Source organism: Hibiscus syriacus, unplaced genomic scaffold, assembly GCF_006381635.1.
Source record: "Hibiscus syriacus cultivar Baekdansim isolate YM2019G1 unplaced genomic scaffold, ASM638163v2 tig00002793_pilon, whole genome shotgun sequence".
Lineage (NCBI taxonomy): Eukaryota > Viridiplantae > Streptophyta > Magnoliopsida > Malvales > Malvaceae > Hibiscus > Hibiscus syriacus.
Window position 1 is genome coordinate 123781 of NW_024061944.1, and position 22898 is coordinate 146678.

The 22898-nt window shown below is 32.3% G+C and overlaps 2 protein-coding genes and 1 pseudogene across 3 annotated transcripts; 1 reads left to right on the top strand and 2 right to left on the bottom strand.

Moving 5' to 3' along the window:
- Nucleotides 1-4133: 4133 nt before the first annotated feature.
- LOC120149917 (putative serine/threonine-protein kinase) lies at nucleotides 4134-6030 on the top strand. Of its 2 annotated transcripts, none has more exons than XM_039162635.1 (6): nucleotides 4134-4355; nucleotides 4506-4627; nucleotides 4709-4925; nucleotides 5059-5296; nucleotides 5420-5570; nucleotides 5658-6030. In XM_039162635.1, exons 1-6 carry the CDS (start codon nucleotides 4280-4282, stop codon nucleotides 5973-5975), a joined length of 1122 nt encoding a protein of 373 aa, XP_039018566.1. In that variant the 5' UTR covers nucleotides 4134-4279; the 3' UTR covers nucleotides 5976-6030. The 2 variants fall into 2 exon arrangements, with proteins under 2 accessions (XP_039018566.1, XP_039018557.1); XM_039162626.1 differs by having other exon boundaries at nucleotides 4136-4355; nucleotides 4709-4929; nucleotides 5063-5296; nucleotides 5658-6028.
- A 1904-nt stretch (nucleotides 6031-7934) lies between these two features.
- Nucleotides 7935-10685, bottom strand: LOC120149906 (serine/threonine-protein kinase-like protein CCR1). The gene has a single exon (XM_039162615.1). The coding sequence runs from the start codon at nucleotides 10678-10680 to the stop codon at nucleotides 8107-8109; it is 2574 nt and encodes an 857-aa protein (XP_039018546.1). The 5' UTR covers nucleotides 10681-10685; the 3' UTR covers nucleotides 7935-8106.
- Nucleotides 10686-20090: 9405 nt separating this feature from the next.
- On the bottom strand, nucleotides 20091-21529 carry LOC120149940 (annotated as a pseudogene).
- Nucleotides 21530-22898: the final 1369 nt, after the last annotated feature.

Here is a 22898-nt window from a genome sequence, read left to right on the forward strand (position 1 = left end):
AATCCATTGATAAGAGAAGAAGGTTTTGCCATGCTAGTAAAACCTAAAAAGGATAGAGTGACATGCACTTCAAAGAACCAGAATATTCACACGACCTTATAAATTTCAATATTTTGAAATCAATTAACAGTAAAAATATACAAGCAAAATTTATAAATGCATCAAGCAGGAAATTCTGGCATAGTTAAGGTCATCCACTACACAAGCACAGGCACGGGCACAAGCACAAATTGATACGTGAAAGGGCCATCTAGACTAGAATTTCAGCAACTACAAAAAAACTTTCTACTTTGGCCCACTACATCAGTAGCGTATCAAGATCAGCAGTCATGTGTTAGGAGTGAGCCAACATGAGCTGCAACAAAAGAATTAGGGAGCTTTTCGCTGTATGCTTTTGCACAGGAAGTAGACAACCTTAATACCAAAGGCATAACTATGGTCTTCTTATAAACTGGCATGTCAGCCGTACTCCCGCCTCTTGTAATTATATTCTTATACATTGCTCCCCATTCCATAAATTTGGAGAGAGCATCCTTCATACTTTGGGGCAAGAATAAGTAAAGGCAAGATAGAGGAGGCTAGATTATAATTAAAAACATACTTTAAATTGGTTGCCAGCACTAACCCGCTACTCCAAGGCAATAGTACCTCAGGCCAAGGCTAGAGGAAGCACTAGAAGCAAGATTGCAGGTCAGGACATCACTCAAAATTGATTTATAACTCGGCAGACGTGAGGGATGAAAATGGTAATCACTTCACCAAGAATGGATAAAAAGTTTGTGAAGTCACAGTAACAGCAGAAGAATGAGGCCTCCTCATCCAGTCATGAAAATAGTAACCGAACGAATATATAAAAGTTCAGTCCCTCCTTGGTTCCCAAAAGAAAATATACCAATTTGCATATAATTAACCTTTGTGATATTGAACTTCCAATCTGTAAGAGAGGACAATAACCTATCCATTACGAAGACAAGTTAGAAGAATACAAAAAACATTAAGATTAAGATAGTAGAGAAAATAAGATTTCAAATTTAAAGTATGCTGTAAACTTTTAAGGGATAACAAGTTGATAAACAGGGACAGTAATATGTAGCACAAGCAAGCATCGTCAAAGAAATTGAAGAGGCAAAATATGAAACAAACTACAATTTTGAAATCATTCATTTTCATAAGGAACTTATGTCAAATGCCATGTGGAAGTATAAATTGTTTATTAAACAAGACGAAAGGTAAATAATTAGACCATATGTTAATATACATGAAAAAGAGCATGAAGTTCCACCATCTCTAAGAGAGTATAGCCTCCTGCTGTGTTCACCGATTGTTACTTTCACCAACAAAGCAATCAGTAATAGAGTAATCTTTACCAAAATAAAGAAGCATTGATGTATAACTTCTAAACAACTATTTCAAAATAAATTTCAACCATTTTTTTAATTCATTCACTTACTTGTATTTAAGGTGTTTTATTAATAAAAAAATGAAAATAATGTTCGACAAAATTTAATTATTTTTCTATGATTTATTCGTGCAATATTAAATTAATTGTTCAAAGTAATAGGATATACTTTTATTTTATAAAGATCTATTTTTGAATTTTCGGTTAAGACCCTGAAAATATCTAAGATGATCGTGATTCTTATGCTAAGGTAAAAATTAATTTTATGACACAGCAGGGGTCGAGGCCCCTGGCCCCAATGGCACTCCGTCCCTGAGTAAGATTAAGATTAAATTTAGAATTGTCAAAAAAAATCACTAAATTATTTCAAAATAATTTTTTAGACATTAAATTTTTAAAAGCTATAAATTATATATTAAAGTTCTAATTTTATTATAAAATGAACACCACACCATTAATTCTTATTTAAAGAATCACGTGGCACATTAAAATTAGTGGATTATCTTATATGTTCCATCAATTGTAACTAAGATTTAATTTTAATACTTTTACAACATTTCTAAAAAATAAAAAGATTAAAAGACATGAACTAAGCGACCTCAATGGTTAAGAGGATAGTTATTATCCCTAAAGGTTTCGGGTTCTAGCACCAGCGATTGTAGGGTATTTGAGCGTCCATTGTCAAATTTTTGAGAGTCTTTAGAGCAGATATTGTTACTTATAATCACCCTAGATTCATAAAAAATATTTTTTAAAAAATATATGAAAATTCATAACTTATTTTAAAATCATAAAATAATTTTTCAAAAATTATAATTTTAAGAAAATATTTTACAAATCATAAAATTTTAATAAAACCCTTCATTACAACTCAAAAAAAATGTAAGTTTAAACTAATGTAAGGCCCTTACAGTTGAAAATTATTACTTTAATTAGTAGTGGATGCCGGATGGTTTAGTTTAATAAAAAATATGAGAATAAAAGTGATATTGTCTAAATTTATATTAGTTATTTATTTATAACGAAGGATTTTATTAAAATTTTATGATTTTAATTTTTTTTTTCAAATCACAATTTAAAAAAAAAGTATTTTTTTTTTAAAATAAAGTATAAATCTTCATATATTTTAAAATTTTTCTTGTATTTTTTAGAATAATTACTAAGAGATATTAGAAAAATATAAAAAAATAAACTTTTAGCTACAATTGAAAATAAATAAGATATTATCTATTAATTTTAATGTGTCATGTCACCTATTAACAAAAACTGACGGTGTGGTTCCTATTAGCAACAAAATTTAGAGTTTAATTATTTATTTTATAATTTTTAAAAGTTAAGTGTCTAAAATATAATTTTTTGGTAGTTTAATAACCATTCTTAAATTTTACCCAAAAGTTAAAAGATGGAATCGAAAAGATTACATTTTTTGATACTTTATTTGGGTTTTGTTTGGGAGATTTTAGATTTGGCTAAAATGGTTTAATAATGTGAATTTGGTTTATAATTAAGACTTTATTAGGGCAATGTTGAAGGTTAATTTGGCTTTACTCTGAAGTAGTATATGTTACGTTTCTTTCCTTTTTTTATTTATAATGGAAAATTATTATTATTATTATTTAAAAATAAGTAAAAATATATGTTAAAATTAAGTCTAAAGATACAGTTTTTGAGTTAAATTGGCTAGAAACGGAAAAATAAAATTTTTAATAATATATTTTATCGTGTCAAAATATCTTCGGCAGATACACTGTTAAAAATGCATATCATACATATCATAAATACATGATAAAAATCAACGGGAGTTGGTTCAAATAGTAAATAATTTGATATCGTTTAAGTAAGGTATTGAGTTCGAGTCTTTGTGTATGCAGAAAATTTCTGATGGAAGACTCACTCATCAAGGCCAAGTGTACGACGTAAGTCAGTCCGAATTAATCAAGATAAAACATCAGAATCAATTCTTAACAGTAGAGACACCCAGGGATGGACCGAATGGGGGCAGGTGAGGGAAATTGTCCCTTGAAAATTTAAGATTACTATACATTTTAATTTTTTTTATGTATTTTCTATTTTTTATTAAGTTAATGTGGTTATAAAGTAGTATTTGTTCTAAATACTCTCAACCATTTGACAATGAACACTCAATCACCCTGTTGTGGCAGTTGGTGCTCGATCTTGTGACCTCTATGAACAACAATAATTCTTTAAACTATGGAGATAAATTGGTTCGTGCATGTGTATTTTCTATTGAATATATATTTTCGTCCATGAAATTTTATAAATTTATTCCTTTCAAAAGTTTTAGAAGGTCACACTCTAATATAAAATTATGCGACCGTCCCGAACACACTTAAAAATTGGGTCACAGTCTGAATTATAAACACTTTTAATAACTTATCCGTCTGAATTATTGCACTCATTTTACCACAGAAATTAGATGAAGCCATTTTTCCACTAAAATGGTTTCCAGTAAATCCAACATTATAATTGGAATATGAAGTCCATATTGGCAGGTTGATTCAGATGGTTCTTCTTTCCTGTTTCAACTTTAATTTTTTTTTTGGTTACAATTTCAACTTACCTTTTTGTACGTATAAAATGAGACTTAAACAAAGGTCAACTGTAATCTATATCTCAACTGATTCTATTAACTTTTTGTTTTACCGTCATCATTCAACCAATCAGATTGATAAAAATATTTCCTTTTTTTGGGATTTGATCTATGTATTTGCTGGAGAAGTGAATGAGTCTGGAGTCCTGGTTTTTATGAAGTCAAAATCCAGAGGCATGTTATGTTCTCTTTTCTGTGTCTCTACCAAACATCAATCCCAGGAAAAAAGGGTAATTTGAGGTTTCCAGTTTCCAGACAAACCCAGAGACATGAAATTCTGTTGCTGTTTCTCGTATTGTTTTCCCCAGCCATCAGAAACATCCATAATCGACGTGAACAAACAGGGTAAATAACATGAACTTGGATTTATTTTTTTTTTGGCTCTTTCTTGTACCTTTGACCATGTTTTGATGCGAAGGGTTTTGGTGTTTCCAGGATTGAATCTTTGTTTATTCAACGTTATTTGCTTTCTTCTCTTTGATTCTTTCAATGCAGAACCTCAAGGAGAAAATGATGAGAATTTTACAGTCTTCTCTTACCGTGAGCTAAGGCTTGCCACTCGTGGATTCTCTGCTTCAAACAAGATCGGAAAAGGTGCCTTCGGTTGCGTCTACAAGGTTAAAACTCTTTGACCATGGTTAGCCTTTTTTTCTTCATGAAACTAAAGTCCATAACAAATTCTGGGTTCATCTTTGCAGGGCTTCCTTGCAAACGGTTCTGTTGTAGCTGTAAAAATGCTTTCGGTCGAACTCGAATCGATGCGTGGGGAAAGGGAGTTCGTGTCTGAAATTTCTACACTTACAAACCTCAAACATGAAAACCTTGTTACACTTAAGGGATGCTGTGTTGATGGAACTAAAAGGTTCTTGGTTTACAATTACATGGAAAATAATAGCCTGGCGCAGGTGTTACTAGGTAAGCTTGTTTATAAGTTTGATATTCTCTGTAAATCAAAACATCGCGGGATACTCGAAATTGATCGGATAGTGTACGGAAGCAGTAGATTTATATCATACAGTTTTGGCTGCTGTTCATTCTGTATTAATAGGTAGAGAGCAAAACAGGATCAAACTCGGTTGGGAGGCAAGGCAAGAGATTTCACTCGGAGTTGCTCGGGGGCTTGCATATCTTCACGACGAAGTTAGGCCGCACATTGTGCACAGGGATATTAAAGCTAGCAACATACTTTTGAATCAGAATTTAGTACCGAAAGTTTCGGATTTCGGTCTTTCGAGAGTTCTGAGGAACGATGTTTCTCATATTAGCACGCATGTTGCAGGCACATTGTAAGTGAGAATTGCTGGGTTTTTTACCGTAGGCTTGATAAATATTTCTCAATGTGTGATTGAATTTGTGGTCGTTGAAGTAACCGTGGCTAATGAAATTTGTTGCAATGTCAAATGAGATAGAGGCTATCTCGCCCCGGAATATGCCTTCAGCGGACGTTTAACTAGAAAAACAGATGTTTACAGTTTCGGGGTCCTACTTTTGGAAATTATCAGCGGCCAGACAGTTGTCGATTTCGACTTAGAGCACGGTGAACATTACCTTGTTCAGAAGGTATCAATGGCGGAAATCTAACATTGCGATAAATTTTCCGATTAGATTACTAACTTGTGTACTTTATCATGTGTGGAAAACATGCAGGCATGGGAGCTATACAGGGCTAACCGGATCCTGCATTTGGTGGATCCTATACTAGGTATGAACTACCCCAAAGAAGACGCGGTTCGATTCATCAAGGTTGGTCTCCTTTGCGTTCAAGAAACAGCTCGGTTCCGACCAGAGATGTCGATGGCCCTGAAAATGCTGACTAATGATGTAGACATGGAAGGAGTCCAGATTTCACAACCCGGTCTTGTTGTTGATCTGATGAATATCAAGCTGGGACAAAAGACAACGTTTCGGAGCCTCTACTCTTCAAATCTGGAAAGCACCCCAAGCCCCCTTAGTTCATGTTCCTGACCTTGCAGCCTCTATTTCATCGACGACACCGAAACTGTTCAAATATAGTCCTGAAAACATTGTAAAAAATAGGAAAAACATACAGAGAGATGTAGCACTTTCCCATAGTAATTTTTCATTTTTTTTTTTCATATCAAAATAAACATACTACAGTTTGCTAGAGATTGAAACATCAAAACTCTCCCTGCTGCACAATAAGCTGTGAGTAAAAGAAAAAAAGGGCCATAAGCAAAAAATAAAGACTTAATACAAGAGTTCCCAGAAGATATTTTTACCTGTATCCTTTAGCTTTTTTGTTAGAAATTGGATTGGAACACACCGTCCATCTTCCCTGATGAAGGTAGCAGTATGCCTGCATGACTCCTCGCATGCCATCCGCGGAGACCACCAGACTCTTGATAGGCTTTGCGAATGGCATACAGGGAGCCAGGCATGCAAAATAGGCATTTCATAATGATACATGGATATGAAAACGATTAGATGCATAACATATATGACAGTAAAGAAGCACCACATGGCATGCAGACATGGATATGCATACACACATACTTGAAAACTGTTGAGGTTTACAAAAATGCACTATGGAAAGGAGGCAAAGGAGATGTATATACAGTGAAGAAAAGAAATAAGGAAAGAAAGAGGGTGACATGTTGGATGAACATGTAATCAGTCATAATCAAGCTGGGCTTCAAGGTGACTTGGCTCTTGCTTTTGAGTTGTCAGTTTAGAATATATAGCTCTAAACACATGCTCAAGCCATGTAATTTTCTACCCCAAAAGGCCACCTTTTCCTACTTTTGTCTCTGAAAAACCCCATTTAACGACTGGGTTTGTGAAGAGTAAGAATGAAGCTGTTTGGTTGGAGAGAAAAAAGAAAAAGATGGTGGGAAAAAGTGGGTACTTCTCTAAGGCCTTTATTGTTTGGTGTGTTTTCTCTTCTTCTCTCTTTTCAAGATCATAAAGCAAAGGCTTATTTGCAATTCTGAAACTGATTTGTCTGCAAGTGCTTGGATGGCATAGATTCCCATGCCTATACACCTGGTTTAGAAAACCTTTGTCCCATCTTCTTCTCTGCAGCTTTCCCTACCCATTGGGTATACAGTGGGGCCTAATGTCCACCACAAGGAACAGTCTCAAAAGGAATATGGTTCCAAATTCTCCAATTTGGTTCCATGATTGATGAACCGAGTTCTCCCCCCCAATTGTTGTTTTGATAGCTGCTACTAGAAATCGCCATGTCAGGGACAGCCTATCATCTTTCTCAGTGCTTGTGAAGAAAACTTCCCATAGGAACACCTGATAATTATATATATATAGTATAAGTTAGTGACAAGTTGACTAAAAAGGTTGCAAAAACTTCAATTATTTTCAGAATGGAAGAAGAAAATCTTTGGAACATGAAAACAAGAATCGTTGTGTTTTGATGTCACAAGTGAGTTGTGCCAAGAGTTGACTCGACCCTTTGTGCTTGGACTCCCCTCGGACTCCAGATTCTCCTCAGTCGAACTCGGAATTTCCTAGGAAAGTGAGTTTCGGATTCGTTAAAGAGATACTTATGGGGTTCTGGGGGAAAATCATGCTTAACGTTTATTATATATTGTATCAGTGGCTTTAAATAAGGTTAATCTTATCACGTAGACAGCAAATCTATTCTGGAAAGGAAAGGAATCAATTGAAATAATATCATAATAAAAAAAATCTAATAAAAAAGGAAATGAAATCTCAATTCAAGAATTGAAATAATATTGTAATCAGAATTTCAATTTTATTACTTAAAATAGAAGTGTTCATAAATTGGATTGTGTCACTGTGATCATCATATCTTACTATATCTTAACATTGAGATCATATGTCTGGGTAAATTTGACATGGAATATGCAGCAACTGTATAATCGATGAGAGCCGAACAAATATGAATCATCGATCAACGATGACATCGATCGGATCGGATCATCCAAGAAAACTAAGTTCATCATCCAGCACTCTTATTAAGAAAAAAAATAGTCTTCTTCACTTTGTGGATATTTAAGTAATACATTGCTTCTTATTCTCATGTACAAGAAATTGATTTACAGTTGCCAAATACCTGTGCGTTTTACTAATCTGTTCAAAATAAAATAGGGGGCAAAGATCATAAGATCGGTCCATCCTTCACGATTTGCTGCAACAATATTACCATATCGGATATAGTAGGACGCTCACTAGGATCTCTGAGGGCCAGCTCAGCTATATCCGCCAATTTAAGCAGAGGCTCGATGTTTCTCGGGAGCGCGATGTAACAATCGATAATGGCAGCTGCCTTGCCCTGTTTTATTAAGGGAACTGCCCAATCAACTATGCTTGCAGGTGTATGATCTCTATCATAAGCTTTCCTTCCACTAAAAATCTCCAACAAAACGATCCCGAAGCTGTACACACCACTTTTCATGTCTCCATTAAGATCGAGATCCCTCTCGCTTGATGTAACAAGTCCAAAATCTGCAATTCGTGCTCCCCAATCTGAATCCAAAAGAATGTTTGAAGTCTTGATGTCACGGTGGACAATTGGAGGTACAACTTCCATATGAAGGTACTCGAGTCCCCTCGCAGCCTGCAACGAAATCTTCAGACGAAGGCTCCAACTCAAAGGAGAAAGCCCTCCATGAAGGTGATCGTGAAGTGTACCATGGGGCATATATTCATAGACAAGCAGCCTTTCCCCCATCTCGGAACAGTAACCTAGCAAATTCACAATATTGCAGTGTCTCACATTGCAAAGGATTTCGAGTTCCATTTCGAACTCACGACTGTTGGTGTGGATTATTGTGGCAGCATTCGCCCTCTTGACGGCAACTTGCCTCCCATCTGCTAGCACCGCCTTGTAAACGAAACCATAACTTCCCCTACCAAGCTCATTGAACTCCTTGAACCCATTGGTGGCATCTTTTAACTCGGAAAGCCGGAAAATTTGAGCTGTTCCGGGACAAGGAGAGACTGCAACAGGAGAGAATACAGCGGCATCACCATCCAATTGGTTCGGTTTGCCTATGCAAGACTTGAACTGTTTCGTTTTCCCTTCGGTTTCCGTCGTAAACATACGTGGGAGATAACACCAGCTAAGCAATATCAGCAACAAACCAAAAGCACAAGAACCAACTATGATCACAAGTCTAATCATATGATGCCAGTGTTTCTCTGGAGATGATGGGAGCCCACAGACATCCCAACAAGAACTGTTTTGGCAAAGAGAGCAAGCAGTGCATATTCGGTCCGCATTCTTAGTGCATGGACTAGACAAGAAGAAACCTGCAGAGCAATTCGATGCACAAGGTGAACAAATCTGCAAATCCTTACTAACACACAAGCTTGTCAAATCTGGCTCGTTTAGGTTACTTGCATTGAAAGCAAACTCCCCTTCGAGGCACGAAGTCGAACGACAAAGACCGGGGCTGCATAATTCCAGAGGAGGATTATAATCAGGATGTAAAGTGGGATTTCGGGACCAACAGTCTAAAACCAAATCATCCTCCCTTATGCCACAAGTAGTGAAGTCCGATGAAGCAAGTGCCATAAACCCGGAATGCTTCGGTACCGAAGAATAATTGAAGCTGCCCCAACATTCAACCCCGTGATTATCTTCTCGAATCCCGCAGAAATGATAAGCACCGGCCGTCAATGATATGAAACGGAGACCGATAGGAGTATCGGAAAATGAATCGGAATCACCCCAGCATATCACTTCACGAGTCGAATCCATGATTCCACAGATAGAACCTTTAGCAGAAGCTAGAACTACGAAACTCTCCGAAACATTCGAAACCCCTAAAAGAGCAGCGGTTGGTCCCCAACACACAAGCCCTCCTTCTCTGATCCCACCACAACTAAACCCTTCACCGGAAACAATCTTATTGAAAGCAAGGTTATTAATACTCTGATTATAAAACAGAGAACTCAGTTTTGAACTTACAGTGTCATTAGAGCCTTTTACAATTTCCCAACAATCAACGGTACCAGATCCATGATCAGAATAATAAGCCCCTTTGATTCCACAAACATGATTCTTTCCAGAAGCTATGTGAGAATATGCTGTGGTAGTATAAATCGAAGGAACAAGATCCGTACCTGACGACATTAAGCTCCAACAGAAAGCTTGAGAAGTGTTTGCTAATATGCCACATAAGAAACCTTCGCCGCCTGATAAAGCCGCCATGGGAGGAACTTGAGAAGCAGATTCCAATGATGCTAGTGAAGTTGAAGCAGACGAAGGGGAAGTAGTAGTAGTAGAAGAAGAAGAGGACAAAGAAGGAGAGCTGTTGTTTTTGCTCCAACATATAACCTCCTGTTTCCCACCGGCGTCAATGGCGCAAAAGAACCCGTCTTCGCCGAATGCGGCGGAGATGGGACCCATGGATCCGAACCCAGATGCGGAAATGGCGGAAACGAGGAGGAATAAGAGGAGGAACAGGGTGGTCCTGAGGATTTGCATGGCGATTGGCATTTGGTCTTTGTTGTTGCTGCTGTTGCTGCTGCTGCTGTTATGGTCTTCTTCTTGTTTGTTGACATGGAATTGAAGTGGAAATGCAGAGGGCGTTTGTTTGAGGTTGAAGTGAGTAATAGAAAAAGAGAAGGGATAGAAATAGCTAATGAGGTTGGTGACGGGTGACGATGAAACAACGTGGGTGTCGCCATTCCCATTTTTACTACAATAATAACCAAAGCTTCCCATATATTACTGTTACTTATACTTCCAGCTTTACCCGCCACTTCTCATTAAATTACCATGTTAACTAAATTCTATTGTTTATTCAAACATACTTTTTTTCTTTTGGTATCCTTTCGGTTTCAAGTCTTTATCTTGATTAATTTAGATCGGCCCACATCGTATAGTTATAGTGAGTGAGTCTCCCAACAAAGTTTTTTTTTGCATACACAATGACTCAAACTTGAGACCTTACTTAAACGATATCAAATTGCTTACCACTTGAACCAATTCATGTTGATTTTATTCAAACATACTTTGATTATCAACAACAACAAAATTAACCATAAGAGGTAAGAGGAGCCTCGTTAAAAATTTAAAATTATTATATATTTTATAAATTTTTATTAAAAATTTACTTTTATATTAAAATTTTATAAATTTTAAATATTGTACATCCTCCGACATAAAATCTTATATATGTATTCGTGTGAATTCAACTAATATTCTTAACCGCATGATCAATTGGTTTTCAGTTTAATGTATTGAGCTTAGCTGTCAAATTTAGGTTTTATTGAGTAAATTATATAAATAAATTATATCCTTAGAATCATTTCTAAAAAGATAATAAAAAAACAGGAATACAAATTATAAAATCTAATAGGTGTGAAATTAAATCTAAAAGTTTAAATTTTTTAATAAATATAATTTTCACGGTAAATTTCGTGTTAATACATAAACTATTAGTTTTGATCTATTTTAGTACTTAAACTTTCATTTTTTTTAAAATCATATCTAAAGATTAGTTTTTGTTTCATTTTAGTATCTGCCATTAAAAACTTTAATGTTTGTTTTATTTTAGTACCCCGTTTAAAATTGAAAGTTAAGTTAAAAAATTTAAAAGATTAGGTACTAAAACGAACCAAAACTGATATTTTAAATAATAAACGTGTTAAGTTTTTAACGGTGTCGTAATGAAATGAAATGAAAAGTAAATGTTAGGTATGATTTTGAAAAATAATGAAAGTTTAGGTATTAAAACGACTAAAATTAATAGTTTAAATACTAAATACGTAGTTTTACCCTTGTTTTTACCGCCCCTTGATAATCACTCTAGTCGAACTAAATATTAACAACCCTAAAAGTGAGGTTAATAAACAATTAAGAAGAAAAAGGCAGCTTCTCACACTATTTAACGTGCATTGACCTAACTTATGAATAGATTAAATAGGTGCTTGTGAAACTGGATGAGTAGTGTGCCTCACTTACCTTTCTCCTGATTTGGTTATCTTATTGAAACAAAATGGGCAGTGAACAATATGGGGTGTGTTGTGCTGCCTCTCACTTTGGAATTATACAAAATATTATCCACCCACTACCTTCATTTTCCCTCTTAATTTACTTTGGCCGATAGAATAGGCGTATTTTCCGAAATATCACCCTAACCCTATATATTTTCCTGTCAGATATCGTTCAGACTATATTTTTCGATCTAACATCCTTTACAGGAAAGCGTGCACCCTGCACCACGCTTTACGCCACGTGGTCGAAGGCGGGGAGAGCACCTTATCAAATGTGTAAAAAACTCAGGTGCTAGTTTTATAAATATTTTTAAACGGGTGCTAAATATGTCATTAATTTCTATTATAGTGACATTCTGGATAGGGTCTTGTCACAAGTTAATGAAGTGGGCAATGTGTATAGTAGTTGAATTTATTAGTATTTTAGTGTTACGAGTTTATTTTTTATAATAATAAATTTTTATAATTTTAAAAATTATAAATTTCATATATTTTGAAAAAATTAGTGAATAATAATTCATTTGATCACTCAATTGTAATTAAAAGTTTATTTTAATATTTTTTATATTTTTAAACAATTAATTTTAAAAGGTAATAATTTTTTCAAAAATATATGGAATTTATAATTTTTTAAATTATAAAATATTTATCATCATCATCATCATGATGTAAAAGAAATAGTAGTTATAAAATTTTATAAAATTATTCATATTTTAAAATATTTACCTTCAAAGTTTTCTTATACTAGATTATACGTATTATGTAATTTTAATGAAAAAATCAAAATAATTTTATTAAAAATGAATAAACATTATTAACTGTTGTTAAAAAAATAAAAATTAATGAATAATAATTCATTTAATCCCTTAATTGTAATTAAAAATTTATTTTAATATTTTTAATATTTTTAAACAATTAATTTTAAAATAAAATATTTTTTTCAAAATATATTAAATTTATAATTTTTAAAATTATAAAAAAATTATTATTATAAAAAATAAACTTGTGACACTAAAATACTAATAAACTCAACCACTACACATACTGCCCACTTCATTAAAACCTTAGCCAGTTCACAACCTGGAATGGAACCGTGCGGTGTGGGTTGTATGCACAATTCAAAATACTGACGTTTTTACACAAATGTCACTATAATAGAAATTAATGACGTATTTGGCACCCGTTTAAAAATATTTACAAAACTAACACTCGAGTTTTTTACACATTTAGTAAGGCGCGCCCCCGGGGGCGCGCCTTCGACCACATGTCGTAAAGCGCGGTGCAGGGGGCGCATCTTCCTGCAAAGAGTGTTAGATCTATAAATATAGTTTGAACAGTGTCTGATAGGGAAATATATAGGGTTATGGTGATATTTCGGGAGAAACACCGATAGAATATAAGATTATTTTTGGAAATAAGATTATCAGAATGTTACATTATTTTTTTTTTGTCTTCTTCATTTCAAGACTTTGTCTTAACTAATCCAAGCCGGCACGCGTCACACACATGGTTTTGGTGAGTGAGTTTTCCAGCAGAGATTTTCTACATACACAAGGACTCGAACTCAAGACCTTGCATAAACGATATCAAGTTTATTACCACTTGAATCAACCCCTATTGGTGGAATGTTATATTACTTAACATATTATTGGAAATTTTGTATTACATTTTTTTGATTTGTTTGGTAAGAATGTAAGCTTATAGTGTTGGATTGAAAGAATATAAGATAGAAAAAATGTACTCCCTTTGTCCTACAAAATTTGTCCAGTATTGACTTTTTTGCATCAATTTTTTAAACTTTGACTAATTATCAATTAAAATTTATTATTGTTAAAAATATGTACAAATATATTTTAAAAAGCTTTTTAAATATATATTTTATAAAAAAATAATTATTTAAAATATTTGAAATAATCATAGTCAAAGTTTAAAAATTTTGACATTTAAAATGTAAATAAGAGACATTTTTTTATGGGACGGAGGGGTATGTTTTACTAAATTATCCTTGAGATATATATATTCTTTTAACAAATTGAATTCTCAATATTAAAGTAAATAATATTTACATGAAAGTTCATAAAAAAATATAATTTTCTATAATTTCTAATTTTAATGTTTTTTATTAAATTTTGTAGACAAATAATTTAATATATTTTAATTTTTAATTTTTTTTGAAAATATAGAAGCATATTTAAATCAATATAATTATATGTTTATTTTTAGGTACTAAAATATTGGGAGATGTACATATTTATACTAGTGTAAGTATGTGTTTATTTTTAGGTTGTGAGATATATATACTTACACCGATGTAAGTATGCGTTAATTACTATACTTTTTTATTTATGCTACATGTATGAATTGTATAACAAAATATCATATCAAATTATATGACAAAATTAATATAAAATATTTAAAAAATATAATATGGAAACAATTTATGAAAACAAATCCTAATTAATACATGTAACAAAATATAAACAAAAAAATAAAATTTAAATCGAACACATACGAAAAAGTAATCGAAATAAAATATTCGTTAAGAATATTTAATGAGGAGCAATTTGTAAATCAAGTATGCTATGATGATGCATTTTTTTCATTTTTTAATAAAATATCCGTTAAGAATATTTATGACGATTCGTTTCTTCTTCAGCTTTGCATGGTAATTTATATACATGCTCTTAATGTTGGTATCAGATCTAAGATGATGATGACTATTTATAGATTGACAGGATAAATAGATCTGACGGTCAGACTTTTATAAAGAGAATTAAATAGTAATCTTATTGATTTGGACTAAAAGGAATCATTTAAACCTAATTAGATTGAAATCTACTTTGTGGAATCCAATCCAATCAACTTGCCTTTTTTTAAAACCAAAATGAACATGGCTTATTAAAACCTATGGGTATTCATTCGGTTAAAACGGTGGCTGACCGAACCGAATTAACCATAACCGAATTAATTAAATTTTTTTTCTTTAACCGTTAACCGAACCGAAATTTTTTTTCAAACATATTAACTGAACCGAATAAATTTCGGTTAATTTGGTTAATTTCGAATTAACCGAATTTTTTTAAAATTTTCTAATTTATATAAAATTAAATATTTTTTAATTCAAAAAAAGTTTATAATTAATTTAAATAATAAATAATTATAAAATAAAAATTTTAGATAAATTTTTTAATTAATTAATATTGATTTAAGTTTAAAAGTTATTGGATCTTAAATTATTAATTGGGTTTTAAATGGTTTGGGCTTAGCCCATATGTTATATATAATATATTTAATATTTTTTTAATTAAAAAACAGTTTACAATTAATTTAAATAATATATAATTATAAAATAAAAAATTTATATAATTTTTTAATTAATTAATATTGATTTAAGTTTAAAAGTTATTGGATCTTAAATTATTAATTGAGTTTTTAATGATTTGGGTTGAGCCCATATGTTATATATAATATATTTAAAATTTAAAATTTAATTTCGGTTAATTCGGTTAATTAACCGAATTCGAACCAAATTAACCGTTAACCGAATTCTAAAAATTTTCTTAACCATTAATCGACCGAACTAATTCGATAATCGAACCGAATTAACCGAACTAATTCGATTCGATCGGTTAACCGAATTAATTCGGTTATTTGAACACCCCTATTAAAACCCTATTTTTCCCTCTTAATGCGAATGTGTACATACACGCACTCGAGCAAAAGAATGAGTCTAGAGCACGACAGGAACTGTAATCAGACAGCAAAGTGAATGCTGTCAAATATAATAATTGCAGAGTGATGGAGGGCAGTGTTGTATATCTTCAGAATGCCAAAAAAAAAAATCTAAAAAAACACTAAACTTTGAAGGCCGAAAGAAAAAAGAAACAAATCCAGTAATGAAATTTCAATGTTGGGTTGTCACTATAATAATATTTTCAGTGTCGATTTGTGCAGTAGGTGCCAAAACCCTTTATCCTAGAGATTATAAACACCCTCATCTTATCACGTGCTTACTCACTCAGCTTGTCTGCTCCCTCTTCATGCAACTAGACGTCTCACTGTGTATAGGCTGGTCAACCTGAATCCCCCTTTGTGTGTGTGTGTGTGTGTTCAACAGTCAAAACTGCAATGCCCAATTGGGGTCTCCAGGATCTTCAAAAAGATCTAGTTCAAATGGTCTGTACATTGTATATGGTGCATGAAATATAGATATTACCCCCCTCTTCCCCACCCACCATCCCCAAGGCCAATTATTTGCATAGGATCCATCTCATTCTTTTTGTATTCGGTTCTTTTTTTATTAATCCTTTACCAGACAATTAAGGTTAGGTAACTCTCAAGTCAAATGCTATTGTTAGAATCCAATGTCATGAAAACCTGAAATGAATTGAATATTTTAATTAGAAGATGGAAAGCTTGTTTTCAAAGCAAATATTTACGGATCCATAAATATTTTTGAGGGTGAGCACGCATGTATTAATTATACAAAACTTTTTCATAGTGTGGGCAAAAGTAAAATTTCAGATGAACTCAATCAATAAAATAAATAATTAATCGAAGAAAATTCAGATTTTAAGATTAATACGGATCCACGCTGGCTATGAATGATCACTATCTACTGATAATGAAGCCAAACCTTCCCATTTTGAATATATATATAGAGAGAGAGAGAGATTTTACAGGGTGAACAATGACGGAGTCACAGTTTAGTGAGGATAAACACGTGTTTATCTTAAAATTTAAATTTTATTTGATTAATTATTTATTTTATTGATAGTGTCCACCTTGAAATCTGAATTTTTCTTCGATTAGTTACTTATTTTACGGACGGTGTCCACCCTAAAATTTTACTTGTACCCATCCCATTAAAGATTTTATGTTGTTAATATACGTATATTTGTCCTAAAATATATTTCTGAATCTACCCGTAAGAGTAAGGGTGGTAGATTCATGGTCCAGGATATGCAATGGAGCCCGGGGAGGGGACTCTGAGCAGTGCATGTGCACTGTCGTGTAAGAAGATTTTGCTTGGAACTCAGCCTAGATTTTGTTCAATTTAACCCATTTTATTTATAATTTTACATTTTATCCTCTTAAAAAATTAATTTTCTAAAAAGAATCCTAAATTTTCTATTTTCTCATAAAATCCCCTAAAACCCCTGATTTTCTCAGAAGAGTCTTAGAAAGAGATTTAGCAAATTGGACAAGTATGATCTTTGATGGTGCTGCTGTAAACTAGTATCAAACAAGGCAAATATTATATTGTTCAACTAGTATTAAATTAGGCGGATTATATAGTCAGATGATTCAATTTGAAAAAGAAATATAAATTCGAAAACTAAAAGAATAATACCATCAAATGTTAGATACAAATAAACACCATCAACATATGATGATGGCTAGTCGAAAATTAATATAATTACAACTTAATGATAATTTATCTTTGATGATTATAACGATTACCTATCGATATCTAGCTTGAGAGTCCAAAGAAGAGACATATAGACATAATAATCAAATTAAGTCCATCTTAATCCAAAGAGATAACATCAAATTTAATCCTAAAAAGAATAAAAAGATATCTTATAAAAGCAGATAAAGAACATATCACAAGAGCATATAAAACAATTACAATTTCTATATTAAAAGAAGAAAATTAATTACACAAAAAAATAACATAACTCGGATTAAAAAGAGGGGAGAAAGGGAAAAATAATGGTTGACGATGGATTTAAATCGATGTCATTGATGATGATAAAAAAAAAAGGAAAAAACCTATGAAAAAATGAAGAAAAAAAAGGCTAGGGTTTTGAAAATTATAACAAAAGTTAATGTGTTCTTAAAAATATCAATTTAAATTCATCAAGTTTTCTCAAATAATTTTATTATAACTTTCAATATATATTTATTTCTTTTATATATTAAAAACATATTATTTATATATAAATGTATGTACTACGTATTTAAATAATATAATTATGAATTTCAATATGTATCACTTTCTTCTCGCATCTTTTGTTAAATGTTTCTCGCATGATTTAATTAGAATTTATTTGTTATTGTAATATGGGTAAATTACAAATTTCATCACTGAACTTTACTTCTCTCCTATTTTACTCACTGAACTTTAAAAGTTTTCAATTTATTCACTGAACTTAATACATTGTTTTTTTATCACTCTGTCATAAATAGTTAACAGCATTAAACAAAAGTTGTTTAAAAAAATCACCAAAACAACGTTATTTTGCATTTATATGAAGTCCATTTATAACGTCGTTAGTGAGAAAACTGTTGAGTGACAAAAAAAAACTCAATGTATTGAAATTGAAAAGATTTAAAGTACATTGAGTGAAATAGGATAGAGAATAAACTTTAGTTACCAAATTTGTAATTTACCCTTCAAATATTTAAATAATTAAATAGTTAGATATATTTACTTATTTTTCGAAAGGGTAAATCACAAGATTGATCACATTCGTTTGATTTTTGTATACTTTTCCTTGTTGAGTTCAAAAAACATGATATTTGGTCACTTTTATTTTTATTTAATTAAAATTTGGTCACTTTCATTTTTATTTAATTAAGATTTGATCACTTTTATTTTTATTTAATTAAGATGTGATCACTAAGAGTTAATTGCCTCCTTTAAAGGATTGTGATGTGTCATTGAATTTATAAAATTAAACGTTACTCTATAAAAATAGTTAGTAATATTTGAGGAAGTTTTCATTTTCCTCATTGAAGGTTTAAAAATAATAAATTGGTCATTAAAACATCAAATATGTCATTAAACAATGATTTTATATCTAATTTATTCTAAAAGCTTTCTATTTTTTTGTTTATCTTTCGAAATATTCAATTGCTTCATGTCCAAGATAGTTAATTTCTAAGTTTTATTTTTACAATTTAAAACATATATATATTATACATTGGGAAAATTTGGAAAAATTAGAAAACTTAGGGGGTAAATTAGATATAAAATCGTTGTTCAATAACATATTTTATGTTTTAGTGATCGATTTGTTACTTTTGAAAGGCTTAATATAAAAATAAGTGCCTAAACTATACTCAAAATTAACTTTTGGTACCTAAAGAATTTTTCGCTAAAAATATATGCCTAAAGTTTTCTCCGTTACACTTTTACGTGCCTACCTTTAAAAAAATATGTTAAGTTAAGCGATACGTGTCACATACATATTTTTAAAAAATATATATTTTTAAATAATATTTTATTTTTAAAAAAATTGGACATGACACGTCTCACTTAATGGTTTTTTTAACGGTAGGCACCTAAAAATATAACAGAGAAAAATTTAGACACCTATTTTTAACGAAAAAATTTTAGGTACTATAACGTTTTTCGAGACATTCTTTAGACACTTATTTTTGTATTAAACCCTTTTGAAACTTTAGTTAGAAAAACGTAAACTTAAGTAACTCTGATGCAAAGGATTCTGAATACCTTCCTGATTACCAAGTACCTCCGAAGAATAATTGGATCCTCTAATATGTTCCTTATGTGACATGTAAATGTTTTACCTGTTTTAAAGCGTGATTTTCCGTAATTACGGATTTATTGATGTTTTGATTTACTTTTAAATGAGCAATGGCTACATTATATGTGTTCTCTAATTACCTATTTTTATTAGAAAATTCATTTAGGACAAATTCGTTTCTAAGGCAATGGTTTTTACCACGACACGGTTTCAGTTGATTCAAATTATTTATTTATCTATTTTCCAGTTAGTGCTAACAGTGTGATTTTGTAGTCAATATTACCAATAATTATAACTATAATTTTATATTGAGGAAGTAAATTAGGTTGAGGATTGGGAATTTAGGTTCATACGAGTTGGGGATTTTGTGGGATTCAATCAAGGATCGAGCTGTGTAAGGGTTTTACTCTAGGGAGGGTTAAACGGTGTCGGTTTGATTAATACATTTGTGGGTCATTTTATTGTGTAAATGGGTTGAGGGAGATGAGAGCCCAATTAACCGAATATAGTTTTGGTTGGCCTGCATATTTAGGACTCAAGTCAGTACGTCGTTGTATAAATGGACATGTACGCCAATTTCACCATATTTATTCGGTCCAAATTTTATTAAAGGATGGTAATTGAAATTAAAAAAAAATCATTTAAATAAAGCAACACAAAGTACTTGATTTTATAAAATTTTCAAGCATAACTTAGAGACACCACGACAAGGGGAAAGAAACAAAATGAAAACAGGCACATTGCAAATAAGTGCCACATTCAGCAAAGCACGACATCTTCCATCACATGATGTACAAATTCAGTGGTCTGAAAAAGCTTCTTCACCACATTCATGAAACTTAATCCAATTCTCCATGCCAACCCTTGAATCATTTTGCTTAAATTACATGGCTGAGCTGCTCCTGAACGATCCAAGAGCCTTAACATCCCCTGCCCTGAGTATAATCTGGTGATAGATTGCAGCAATGGCAGCTCCAACGAATGGACCGACCCAGAAAATCCACTGCAAACAATTCAAAACATTCAAATGGCCGCATAAGCATCAAAATTTCTGCAAAAAAAAACTAAAAACTAAAAACTAAAACCAAAGGTTCTTACGTGGTCATCCCATGGCTTGTCCCGGTTGAAGATTACAGCTGCTCCAAAACTACGAGCAGGGTTGATACCGGTGCCGGTGATCGGAATAGTTGCCAAGTGAACCATGAACACGGCGAATCCAATAGGAAGTGGTGCCAAGACCTTCAATCAGAATATAGAAAAAGAAAGATCAGCGAGATAAGAACAAACTGAGAAATTTGCAGATTAATTGAGACGTACAGGGACATGGGAGTCTCTAGCATTCCTCTTGGGATCAGTTGCAGAGAAAACAGTGTAGACAAGAACAAGGGTGCCGATGATTTCAGCTCCTAAACCAGTTCCGGTGTTGTACCCATCGGCCAGGCTGTTGGCTCCTCCTCCATATTGATTGTAATAAGACTTTTGGAATGACTTGACTAACCCACATCCACAAATGGCTCCCAAGCATTGAGCTGCCATGTAAAAATATGGCTCGAACCAACGACACCTTCCTAGCCAGTAAAAGCCCAAAGGTCACTGCTGGGTTGATGTGTCCTCCTGCATTCATATATTATACCTAAACTGTTAGACCAACGAAGACCAACCTCTGCGTTGCCTTTAAGCGTTCATTCCCAAAACTTACCAGAAATACCAGCAGTGCAGTAAACAAGGATAAAGATCATGCCGCCAAAAGCCCAAGCAATGCCGAGAATGCTAACACCGCCGCAATCGTCGCCGCCCTTGGTCGTATCGACCTGGCTCTTGTATCCGATGACAGTCAACACGGTGATGTACAAAAACAAGAGGGTGGCAATGAACTCGGCTATCACGGCCCTATAGAATGACCACTTTGTTAATTCCTCGGCGTCGACCAATGGAGCTGGTGGAGGATCATGGTAGTCCTTGGCTTGGAACTCGCCGCCAACCTCAATGTCCTTACCCATTGTTTCTTAGGAAATTCAATGCCAAAGTAATCAAGGTGATGATTAGAACTTGAGAGAGAGGTGACGAATGTTTTTTTGTGTGTGATGGGGAAGTGGAGAAGATGTGTGCATATATTTATATATGGAGTTGTGTTAGTTAGCATATAGCTTTGCCGCCCCATTTTCATAAAGATGTGGTTTGTGTTGTTCATGGACTTTGATTCTTTGGCTCTCTCCTAATTTCTAGTCGGTTCTATATTTTAAACAATAATATTCTTTACAAAAAAACGAACAATCTCGGTAGTAAAGATTTATTATTATTCTTTAAGGTTTCAAGTTTAAACATCAGGAATATCGGGTATAAGCATTCAGAATATCAGTGCTAAAAGATTTATTGTTATTATTTGAAGTTCGGGTTTAAATATCAGAATTTGTGTTTGTTCACGGATACTGACTTTTAATTACTCTAAATTAATAAAAAATAATAATATTTTTTTAAGATGAATCATATATTTAGTCAAATATTTATTTTGTGGTTTTATTTCCTCCATTTAATTATCTTTTGAAATTATAAATATTGCTACGATTTAGTTTATTTTTAATTATTCGTTATTAAAAAATAAATGAAATTACTAATATAATATTTTTTTAATTATAACATAGTATTATTATCTGATAATATATTAATATTATTATTAATTTTTTTAAATGAGCGACCAAATAAATAAATATGGGTGATTAGATACATTTTTTATACACGGGATTGCAAGTTAAACAAATAAAGAAATATGATCCATTAATTAATTAATTCTTAAGAGTGCAGTGCATCTTCCACTATTACACCACTTTCACTCTGGGGCCAAAATAAAATGTGAAAAATTTACGACCGTCCGATCTGATAAGTTAAGAGATAATTGAGCATGCCATGATATTGTTAGGATTTCATATAATCCTTTATGCCCTTGGCCTGTAAATGGACCTTTATGAGCCTCTAAAATATTTTCTAGGCCATGTTCAATGCCCCAGTTGGTCCTATACATATGACCCGTTATTAGGAAAAGAATTGCAATAGCTAAATGATGGTGTGTAATATCAGTAACCATAGACTCTTAAAATTAATTTGAGATTTATGACATTTATAATAGTGATTTAAATACCGATATAATAAGTTTTAATAAAATATATCTTTTTACTAGAATTTATCATTTTGGTGTGACAAATTTTAATAAAAATATATTTATTAGAACTCTTAATATTAACGTGATAAATTTAAATAAAAAATATTATTTAGACAAATTCATTGAGTAAATATGTCGAGTTGTCCTATACTGAAATATTTTTTTTTGTAAATCCCAAAATTAAAATCTGAATTGGTATGATAGACTAATTTTTTTACTCTCTAACTTATCGGGTGAATTCTGCCGTGAAACATGACCCACCTTGCATTTTGTTGGATTTAAACTTCACAA